The sequence below is a fragment of the Gossypium hirsutum genome, chromosome A01 (assembly GCF_007990345.1).
Source record: "Gossypium hirsutum isolate 1008001.06 chromosome A01, Gossypium_hirsutum_v2.1, whole genome shotgun sequence".
In the NCBI taxonomy this organism is placed as follows: Eukaryota; Viridiplantae; Streptophyta; class Magnoliopsida; order Malvales; family Malvaceae; genus Gossypium; species Gossypium hirsutum.
Window position 1 is genome coordinate 23,276,246 of NC_053424.1, and position 12,025 is coordinate 23,288,270.

A 12,025-nucleotide genomic window follows, 5' to 3' on the forward strand; every position below is an offset into this window, starting at 1 on the left:
TGTCAACAAGCGGTGGAGGATATTAAGCATGCTCTCTTTCACTGCACATATTCTAGGGATGTTTGGAGGTTGATTGGAATTGATAGTCATTCTCTTTCAGTTATGGAGTTCATTAATATGATTTGAACCGATCATTAAGTGGTGTGTCAAGGGAGAATACTTTTCACCATATGAAGTATATGGCTCCACAGAAATTTCGCACTTTGGAAACGAACAGAGTGCATTGACTAGCATGCGAATGGGTATCTTCATGGTTGGCTGGCAGCTAGTGTCATTCATGAGGCTTGGGTTTTTTCCCAACAATTGAGCAAGGGTGGTAATGGTAGATGGCGTAAACCACCTTTGGGTAAGATTAAATGTAATATAGATGGGTTGTTTTCACTGGTAGATCTAAAAATACGACTTAGGGTTGTAAACTTATATTAGAATTGTTAAGGGCGAAGCTAGGAAATTTTTTGGGGGGCAAAATTAAATTGTATATTTTTACGACAGTAAAAATGTAATTTCACCATTTTAATAACTTATTTTTATAATTTTTAGTGGATTAAATCAAATTTTTATCATTTTGAGGGGCCAAAGTGCAATTTCATCATTAGTAAATTAAAATTTTATAAATTATAAAGAGTATAAATAGAAAATTTTTCCATTTTAGGAGGGTCAGGCCCTGTTAGCCCCCTTAAATTCGCCCTTAGTTGTTTTTATGAACAATAGAGTTGTTGGTTGGGTAGCCATCATGAGGAGTTATTCGGGTCATTTTGTATGTTGCATAACTAGGTTTAAGTTGAATATTTTGTACCCATTTATGGCTGAAGTTATTGCTGCTTGTTAGACTCTCTCATGGCTTCGATCTTGGCATGCGAAGGATGTCCTTCTGGAAATTGATAATCGTCGTTTTTGGACAGCCCTATCTCATGGCTCTTTTGTTTCTTCAAATTCAAAGCTACTGATTTAAGATTGTATCCACCTTAGTACTTATTTTAATTCTTTGTCTTTCTGTTGGACTAGCAGAAACACTAATAAAGTTGTTCATCCTCTAGCAAGGACGGCTTTAATTCAAATGGACTACTCTGAATTTGTCATTTCTCTTCCTTCTATTGTGGATATTTTAATTTTGGATTGTAATGGTGATAATGAGGAACGCCAAGATTGGGTACATTGGGTAAGTTTATTGAGTTAGGGTTAATTTTTTTGTCTCATTGTCTCCAATTTTTCAGATTATTGTAATGCTATGATAATTTTGTAAAAGGAATGATAAATTAACATGCGGTTGACTTGAGTTTGAAAATTGGCTAATCATTAGGAAACCCTAGGAATAATACCGAACACAAGTTCATGGATGTCTTTGATGATACCTATAATTTATAGCTATTGGAAACCCCTTTTTATTTATATATTTTTTCTTTCCTTATTTGTTTCTTGGTGACCTTAATCTAGTCCATATTTCATTAAGTATATTCAATAATTGAGCAAAAGTTCATACCGAGTATTTGGGACCTTAATAAGAGCACCATAATTGAGATATATATACTAAGTCGGCCATATGGCATTATGCAGCACGTGAATTTTCATTGAAAAAAAAAAGAAAATAAATCATAACCAAATGAAATTAATGGGAAAAAAAATGTTTGAAAGATTGTTCCGCTTGTGGCAATTGATTGGGTATACGATGTGATTACAAGCACCAATGTAGATAAGTAGTAGTGGTTTTGGTCTCTCAAAAAATAGTAAATTTATTTTTTAATTTTTTAAAATTTATAGATTTTTAAGTTAATATAATAATAATAAATTACATTTTAACTTCAATTTATGATTGATTTTTGGTCTTCTCTAGAATAATTTTATAACTTTATCCTTGGTTACAGATTTTGACATAAGTGAAATTAATGATAAAGTAAAATACATGAAAAGTAAATAATGTTTACATAGTTTGGATTTAACTTACGTCTATGGGATCTTGTCCAGAGAAAAAATCAGTACTAAACTCAGGATACAAACAATGATTCAAACTCAATCTATCCTAAACCTTATATAATTGCGACCTCACCCTAATACATTTAGTATGAATTTTCCCCAATCATCCAACTAAAAGATGTTAAATTAACCACTCAAAGGTGAAAAACAATAAATTACCAAAATTTCTTACAATGAACCAATCAACTCTCTCATGGTACACCACCCTTAAATCTTACGAATCATTCATATATAAATGCTACAATGTTATCTCCATGTAAAATGGGACAAAAACCATTTAAATTCAAAAGCTTTATGTTGATTTTTTTTATCTTAAAGGCTTTTCAAAAATGATAACAAGGCAGCATCTACACAAGTCTCAAATTAATATGGAGTTGTTTCAAAGGAGAAGACTCGATTTTAACTCGATAACTCTAGATCGAATCCTAGTATTTTAGATAGCAAGTAAGGTGAGTTTTTAAACTTTGGAAGATGCTTTCTTGATACCTAAGAACACAAAAACAACAAGTATAATAATTAAAACAAAACTAAATAACAAGATAAAAAAAAAGAAAAAACAAAAACAAAAACAAAAGGTGGGAGATGGAATAGATAAGCCAATGGAGATGAACAGAAGAATAAGTCTCCGATTGAATCCTTCGAAAAAGATTTTTTGACAAACTCAATCAATGGCTTTAACTAACCTTCCAAAAACGAATTCTTAATAATCTAGAGCTTGAAAAACTTTTCCAAAATCTTGAACAAGATTAAGCAAAAAGAATCTTTTTAAATAGAAACTATGAAATGACCTAAAAGACAAAGACACAATCAATAGAGTCGTTATTCTATAAAAAAATAGTGACAAATTATTTATAAGAATAAATTTTATTTTCTGAAAAGTTTAAAGTTTTTTGTTCCCATACAGAAAAATTAACTTTCTCACTGAAAGTTAATAAAACTTTTCATTTTGTGTGTTTAGTTCATTTTGATTGAGCCTACACTCAAAGCAATTCGAGATTTAAAGATAGCGTAGAAGATCATTTGGTAAAAAGTTGGGAAATGACTTAGACCGCTTCGCACGAAGCACATGTAATTAATAATTTGGTTTATGGTTTATTACTATAAATAACACCAAAAATTTTGAACTTTCAATCTAAAAACACTGTTCAACATTCTCTAGCTCTTTTAGTGCTAATATGGCTACACATCAAATTTCTTCATCAGTTCAAAGTCAGGTGCATACTCACTCTCAAAAACTTGTAGCTCTCCATCCCAGACAGTTCTAGATGTCTAGTGGTTCTTAGTTTGCCAAAACAGTTCTCATGAGGCTAACGCATGTCTATATCAGCCTACATCCTTTAATCAGTTCTTGATGCATGACATTAACATGTGTGACAATCAAAAGATGACAGTTTCTTCTTCTTGCCAACTCATGGTTGTCACTCCATTTGGTATCTGGATTCAAAAGCTACAGCTCATCTTACAAGTGATGCAACCAAACTGCTAGCACTCAGTATAATAGTACAGGTAAAGTTGTGGTAGCAAATGGTTCTCCCTTCTGTATTTCTAGCCCTGGTCAAAGTTCTTTAATCTCGAAGTCTAGATTGTTGCTTTTGAAGAATTTATTTGTACCAGGAATAACTAAGAATCTAATTTTTGTTTCTAAATTCACTAAGGGTATGGTGTTTACTTGGAGTTTCACCCCACAAGGTGTTTTGTTAAAGATTCCCAATCTCATCGGGTTCTCTTACAAGGCGTTGAATAGGGAGGCCTTTACAATCTAGCTGCTGATTCTTAAGTTTTGGCAAGGAAAAAATTTCAGTGTTGCACAATAACAGTTCAGCCCGAGAATGTTTCTAATTCTAGTGTAGTCAAGTCAGAAGTTTGTTTACATGATCTTTTGCACTGGAGACTTGGACACCCCTCTTTTGATGTAATGTCCAAAGTCTTGCAATCATGTAATCTCAATATTCCAAAGAATAAAAATCTCTCCGTTTCTGCTGCTTGTCAAATGGGAAAGAGCCATAGGTTGCCCTTTCAAACATTTGATACTATATACACTGCTCCTTTGCATTTGGTTGAGTCTGACCTTTGGGGCCCTGCACCAATTTTCTCCAATGGGTGTCGATATTATATCTCATTCGTTGATGCGTATTCGAGGTATACTTCAATTTATCTACTTAAGGAAAAGTCTGATGCCATTCTTGCTTTTCAACTTTTTTTAAGAACAAGCTGAGTTGAAATTTGACACTAAACTTAAGGGGCTTCAGACAGATTGGGGTGAGAATTTAGAAATTGTTCTCAGTTGCTGGTGAATCAAGGCATTAAACATAGGCTGACATGTCCTCACACCTCTTAGCAGAGTGATTTGGTTGAAAGAAAACATCTTCAAATGGTAGAACTTGGTCTCACCTCGTTAGCTCAGGCTTCTCTTCCACTTGTTTACTTTGTCAGTTCACCAGCACCGTAATATCCTGCTACGGTTGCTGCTCCATGAAGTTCAGTGGCTTCTACGCCAGTTTTTGTAAATAATCATCTCATGGTTTCAAGGGGAAAGGAAGGTATTTTCAAACCATAGGCGTACTTGACAAAGGGTCTTGGTGACCAGGTGCCCAAGGATGTTCATGAGGCCTTACTACACACACCCTCATTGGAAGAAAGCTGTTGAAGAAGAAATTTCAGCTTTAATTAATCAAGGCATATCGAGCTTAATTGATTTACCTATTCATCGAATTCCAATTGGATGTAAATGGGTGTTTAAGGTAAAAAAGAATGTTGATGGTAATGTAGCTCATTACAGGGCTCCACTAGTTGCCAAGGGGTACTCTCAAACCCCTGGGCTGGATTTCAAAGAAATTTAGTCTTGTTGTTAAAGATACTACGTGCTCGCACTTGCTTTGACAAATCATTGAAGATTAAGACAAGTGGACTTCAATAATGCCTTTCTCAATGGAGATTTGAAGGAGGAAGTCTACATGAATCAGCCTCCTAGTTTTGAACAGGTTGGTGAAGGTCACAATCAGCCGGTGTTCAGGTTTCATAAAGAACTATATGGTCTCAAACAAGCCCTCGGGCTTCGTTTGAGAAATTGAAAATTTACTTGAGGGAACTTGGGTTTTGTGTATTCTAAAGCTGATGTAGCCTTGTTCATTCGTGTAGTAGAGGGTAAAATGATCTATTTATTGGTCTATGTAGATGACATAGTGACAATGGGAGATGACATAACTGAAGTTGATAAATTGGTCGTATAGCTAAACAAAAGGTTTTCATTAAAGGACCTGGGGGACTTGAATTTTAATCTTAGTGTAGAGACTCACAAGGTTGGTGAAAATGTTATTTTGAACCAAAAGAAGTATATCCAAGAGGTAACACAAGTTGTTGCGATGGCAGATTGCAAACCTTTAGCCACACCTACGGTTGGCTCACCTAAGTTAGAAGCATCCGCAAGCTATTTTCTTCTTAAACCTTCTCAGTACGGGAGCGTAGTTGGCAAGCTTCAGTATCTTTGTGCCACAAGGCCAGACATTATGTTTGCGGTGAGCAAAGCAAGTTAGTTTATGCATCAGCTTATGGATGGTCATTGGCATGCACTGTAGAGGATACTTAGATATTTCAGAGGCACAATTAACTAGAGGATTCTATTCAAAGCAACAAAAAACATGAGTCTTGTTGCCTTTGTTGATGGGGACTGGGGGAGCAGTCTCGAAGACAGGCGCTCAACCTTGGGTCATGTGGTATTCTTGGTGGAAATCCAATCTCTTGGAGCTCCAAAAAGCAACCGGATGCTGCTTCGTCTACAGCAGAAGCTGAATACAAGAGCGTAGCCAGCACAATGTCAAAGCTTATGTGGGTTAGATTCTTGTTGGAAGAGTTGGCAATTAAAATTCCCTACCTGCCAGTTGTCTGGTGTGACAAAACCAGTGCAGTAGCGATGTCTGAAATCCAGTTCTTCATGCCAAGTCCAAGCATGTGGAGCTTCATTGGCATTTTATGTGAAAACATGTAGCAACTCACAAAATGGAAGTGAATGACGTACCTACGCAGGAGCAAGTGGCTAACATCTTTGACCCAGCCTTTGATTGGTAGATCTTTTGTGTATTTCAAGAGGAAACATGGTGTTTGTTTCAGTTAGTTTTTTTAAGACCAATGGGGAATGTTAGTGTAAGCCGGTTCAATCAATATCAGTTGGGTTAGTTATACAATATTAATCAGCTGAGCGTTTGTTGAAAGGAGTTAATTTCACAGTTGCATTATTTTCTCTGAATATTTTATCGAGTTTTTCATAGTTTGATCCATCCCATCTGAGGTGATAGGGAAGGTTTATTTAATCATTTCTCGTCAGGAAGACCCGCGAGTGGCAAGAAGCAGAGACCAATAGAGAGAAAAAAGCAATCAATGTTCTTTTAGGGCTTCTCGTGCAAAAAACAATCATGATATGATGAATTATATAAATATTTAAAGCACAAATACAGAAACACAAGGTCTAACAATTCTGTAAAAGAGAAACTAAGACTCTTATTGAATATCAATGGATTACAATTTTTCTTTTTTCTCAAACTTGTTTTTAATTACAAAAAAGGATTTGTTGCCATTGCCCCCTATTCTTAATCCCGTCTTCCCCACAAAATACTAGACTGTCCTCAAATCGTCCTTTTCAGTATGGGCCTCCCGACTTCCTCAACTTACTATTCAAATACTGCTTCACGCATGTTTGATTTGTCTCGAAGATGAATGGCATTCCCCTTATCTGCAAATAAAAACCACCATTTACAGCTTAAAACTTCTCAAAAAGTTCATATCCCAACCCGAATATGAAAACAACTGCATGCATGTCACTGTCCAATACCCATTACCACATAATTCATGAAAAACAATATCATCATAACAGTACCTCAATCAAACAACCCGAATCAAGGCTCAGGCTTTGTCCAGGACCTACTTCGTTGTTATTTATCGATACCGAACACTTGCCGAGATTTTTAAGATGGAATGATCCATCGTCTTCCAAGTTGAAAATTGCCTAAACACATGAGAGGAACCATAGAAAATTAGTATGGCAGCTTATTATACAACAACGAATTACTATTCTCATGTATTACTACTATCTTCTCTATAATCCATGAATTTATCAAGTCATGGCATATTGCACCTGCCGCCTTGACACTTTATTAGCACACCCTTCTCTTCCCAAGTCGATGTCAACAACAAAATCTTCCGTTGTTCTACCCAGTAATATCTGCGAAATCAAAATTATAATGTATTACTGAAATTTTCTTTCATCAATTTTCATTTATTCGCCTAAGAACAAAAACCCTAAAACTGCTACTAGCTTCAGATACTGATAAGCAGTTCAGAAAGCATGGTTTTCTTACTGGACTTTATTATGTGTACAATTGAGAAACCATTTACTTCAAAGATTAACAAAATATCATTCAAATCATAAAGGCAACATTGAGTAGAACGGTAAAAAAGTATGGATATGGTACAAAAGCTTAAAAATAAGGACTTAGTTGTAGAATACCTCAGGTTTCTTAATATAATGTTTGGAATGGCGGCCATACAAAATGGCAAAAGCTCCATGGGATGCAATGGCCCTTTGCATGTAAGAATGGGAAACCTGCTCCAGCCTAATAATTGCTTTTTTATAGTCCTCATGCTGATATCTAGCAACTGCACAGAAAGTAAAAATTATCTTGCAATTCTAGAAAACAGATTCAAATACAAAAAATTAGAACCCACAAGAGGTGGAGACGGGGAAGAAAAATAACACTTTTTTCTCTCTCTTCAGTAACTGCAGATATTACCAAACTACTACAGCAGGGCTTAATGGATAAAAGTTAGCAATTTAAAATTTATTCGGTCAACATACTACCTTCCTTATCCCACAACTCTTGGTCATCAGGATCCAAGTCCATATCAAGGATCTGTTCATAAAGCATAAAAGAACATGAATAGCAGACAATAATGATGACTATAATAAAAGTGACGACCAGCAGTAGTTCAAGACATACCATTGCCTCAATATCTGAGAAATAAGGAACATCATCATCACTTTCAATCATTAACTCTTCAAGATCTGGAGGTGGATGATCAATAACTGGTTCTGGAGAAATAATATCCATGGGCCCCACCTCTGCACTTGTGGCTTGGTGATCTTTAATCTTTTCTAGAGCATCCACTTCTTGTTTAATGGCAAAAGAATTCAAACTATTGTGGTCATCAGAACAAAGAGCAGGTTTCTCTCGTAAAGAATCAACAGAAGTATGACCTAAATGCTTTCCCGATATTATACTTTCACTCCTTTCCTTCAGCAGTGTCGGTTGGAGAGTGCCTTCAGTAATATTTTTGGAATTAGTTTCAGCTGAAACATTGGCCAGAAAACCATCGGTTTTAGGTGCTGCACATGAAGAATCCTCGCACTTAACTCTGCAATTGTTAACTGGATGAAGTTGACCCATTTCTGGTACCATTTGTGATTCTTTCATTTGAAAGGCTCCAATAGATTGCCCAGGATCTCTTTGATCTCTCTGAACCAGAAGGGGACCTCCATCAGTTTTCTGACCCCCAGAAAAATCTTTAAAAGATGCAGAAAATGGATTGCCAGCTTCTTTGAAAACGTATTGTGTTGAGGAAACAACTGACGGGCACAGCTGTTTGGAGAACACATCTTCATTGCAAGGAATTTCTGGGTCCTCAGTATTTAATGTGCAACAAACGATACCATTAGTCAGTTCAGGGAACTGACAATTTGAAGTTAATACAGAAGAAAGCATCAATGCCTCTGAATCACAAGAAACAGGCCCATCTGCTGCAGAAGATCCTGCAACTTCATCCAATTCACCAAGACATGAAGACACATTTGCGAGATTATCTTGAGCTTCCGATGCCATAGCTTCAGTTACATCAGGCATTTGATCTTGATCACAGTTATTAGGTGAACTTGCCAAAAATGAGCTCAGGCCATCAAAGTAAGACTTATCAATCACATCTTTCGCATCAACATCCATGAAAAATGGTTCATCATTCATAAGGGTGTTAGTAATTTCCACCAAATAACCTTCTGTATCAGCTGTTTGATGTCCCATTTCTGCACATGGCATGTCAGGTTCCAACTTAGAATCAGTAGCAACACCATGCTCTACTGCATGATCACTCTTAGTATCGATGTCACCAGGAAGTGCATATACATCTCCCTGGATATCTTTTTCCTCATGACCGTCAGTGGGAATAGCAGATGCAGACAGGCCTTCATCAGTTCCCCATATAGACAATCCACAATCCATAACTGGTGAGTTTAAGACCTGGTTGTCCTCAAACTCAGAGCAGATATTCTCTGGATCATTGTTAATTTGATCAAAAGTAGATGAAGGTTTTACCATTAAATCATTAGCAGAAAACAAGCTGCTTACAGGAAATTCCTTAGATTCATGCAATTCCTCAATGCCAGACCCACTCTCTAGAAGAAACTGATTCTCTCTGAGCATATGAGGAATTTCCTTATGTAGATTAACTGACTCTACAGGAAAACTACTATTATCTGGATTATGATTAGTAGTCTGAAAGCCATCTGTTGTGCACTCATCCCCCACTCCAGCACCATCATCAGCTAACATTTGCGGAAAAGAACAACTCATTATATTCATATTTGTTTCTTGAACTCCAAACTGATCTGAAATTGGATTGCCAAGCATGCAGTTTCCAGGTAGAGGCTCATCTTCAAGCCCAACATAGTTGCCATCATTAGGTGCGATAAGGAAACTCAGGTCCATCGTGTTAAAAGGCTCATTGCAAATTCTTTTGCGCAATGCATAGTAACAGCTACGCACACTCTCAGACTTTCTCTTTCCACCCAAACTTTTGCCATCTTTTGAATTTCCTGTTCTGCCAAATTTCGAAGACAAGGAAGAAGCAGAACGCTCAAACTCAATTATGCGAGAAGAAGCCTCCTCGGAAACAACTGGATCATAAAGGAGAGAATGCCATCGATCTTGCAGTTCTCTAACCGAGAATTTCCTAGAGAACTGCACTGCACCCTTAGCAAGAGATTCCAAAGAAGCACCAGCCTGCAAAAGGATACAAAGAAATAGACTGAAACAGGGTTCAATAAAGTAGAGACACAATTCATAGGACGATAAGAAAAACAAAACAAGGTGATAATGTCATGCTAAATGCACAATTTGGATCCTTTTTCCTGTTGATGTTCATGCACTCTTTGCAAATAAGGGCACTACCAGACCAACCATAGTAATGTCATTTCATGTTTTAGAAAAACTATTTGCATCCATGAATAGAAACACTTTGGCACAGCGCAAACCATGTTTATTAGTAATATTTCTACATCGCATTCTCACAAGCAATCTATCTACTGACAAATTTTGGCATTATGCAATAGTATTCCTCTGAAACAACAACAACAACAGGAGGATAATCTTATGAATATCCTAACTGTATAAACATAATGCAAGAATCGTATAATTTTTTTTTAATACAGCCAACTTATATTGCAATGAATCCACGCTTTAACACAATAAACCCAGAATTTGAAGACTAGAACAGGACCAGTGCCATACATCCAAAAGACTAAGACGGACGCGTAAATAAGCTCTGCAACTCTAATAAATAAAACAATGAAATAGAAGGGGCGAGAAATTTAAAAGAAAAAAAAAGGCATTATTTTCTAGCTACTAGAAAAACAAAGAAGACTTCAAGCTGACAGCAAATACGAACAGAAGAAAAGTCGAATTGAGACCACAAGTAAAACCAATTCCTGAAACAAGTATGAAAAAGACCCAATCTTTATTTTATTCATTTTCTTAAAAACCAATGAAGGAGAAAAGAAAAGGCAAGTACCTCAATAGCGTTCTTCAAAAGAAGGTCATCTTCAGGTATCCAAGTGGAAAGGACTGGAGCCAAAGCCCCCATCTATTTTGGAGCACAACCAAGCAAGAAGGAGCCGCCTTTCAACCCCTCCCCCCTTTTATTTATATTCGTTTTACAACTTTGTCTTCCCACGATTTCTGTCTGGCGAAGCGTCGCTTTGGGTCTCTCCAACTGTATAAAACATGAAAACGAAAAACAAAAGTACAAAAAAGAGTGTGTGGGAGGGAATTTTAAGAGGAAACCTAGAACTAAAAACTGAAAGCAGGGGGATGGTGGGGTTTTACTGTCGAAAATGGGGACAAATTAGATTTGATGATTTCACGGATTTTCAATCAAATCGGAGTGTGGTAATGCCAACCAAAAGTTAACTACAAATAAAAGCTCCCCTGTTTCTTTCTTTTGGGGGTAGAACTTGGCTTCTTTACCTTCACTAACCCTTTCTCTCGCTATCTCACGGTAATTCTTCAGGTGACTGCACCCGTATTGGCTGTTGGTTGCGGCGCCGCGTAATTGGTTTTGACCGTTGACTAAAGCGTCTATCACATACCTTCAAAGTGGTATTGATTTGATTACGGTAAATTTTAGGTTTTTTTTTTTAAATTTATTTTAGATTTAACTTAGTTTTAGGGCATACATCGTTTTTAACTATAACAGTAAATTACATTGATTGAAATTACTTCATTTATATTTGATATGAAAGTGTATATATATTGATAATCAATAATAATGATTTATCGTTTTAGGTGTAATCTGATTTCGAGTCGTACTAGTTATATTATTATTAGAATTTTGATTCTTCTTTTATAATTCACCAAAAATAAAAAAATCTTGAGATTAAGTTAAGAGAGTTATTGTCGCGGGACAAGGCGAAAAAGATTAGATCAAGATACAATCAAATATCTGTGACTACTCTCTCGCCCCTTTTTTTTAGAATTAGATAAAATAAATAAGGAAGGTAGAACGAAAACAGTGCATTCAACCTCATCGAAACTCGGGTTCAAGCTTCAATTAAATTACGAGTAGAGCGAAAAGAGAAATGTCTAGTAAAATTTTTAAAGTTTAATGAGAATTTTTTTAAAAAAATTTGGGGTCTAATTAATTTTTATGAGATTAATGTGAATTTTTTAAAAAAATTAAAGTAACATATTTAAAACTTAAAAAAAACTAAAAAAAATATAATGAGAATTTTAAAAAA

General features: G+C 35.9%; 1 protein-coding gene across 2 annotated transcripts; it reads right to left on the bottom strand.

Moving 5' to 3' along the window:
• Nucleotides 1-6,440: 6,440 nt before the first annotated feature.
• LOC107918002 (uncharacterized) lies at nt 6,441-11,361 on the bottom strand. Of its 2 annotated transcripts, none has more exons than XM_016847479.2 (7): nt 10,801-11,361; nt 7,962-10,013; nt 7,823-7,874; nt 7,472-7,620; nt 7,100-7,186; nt 6,842-6,970; nt 6,441-6,697 (listed from the first exon to the last, which is right to left on the bottom strand). In XM_016847479.2, the coding sequence occupies exons 1-7, from the start codon at nt 10,870-10,872 to the stop codon at nt 6,605-6,607; spliced, it is 2,634 nt and encodes an 877-aa protein (XP_016702968.1). In that variant the 5' UTR covers nt 10,873-11,361; the 3' UTR covers nt 6,441-6,604. The 2 variants fall into 2 exon arrangements, with proteins under 2 accessions (XP_016702968.1, XP_016702969.1); XM_016847480.2 differs by having other exon boundaries at nt 7,962-10,038; nt 10,801-10,933.
• Between the last annotated feature and the right edge of the window lie 664 nt (nt 11,362-12,025).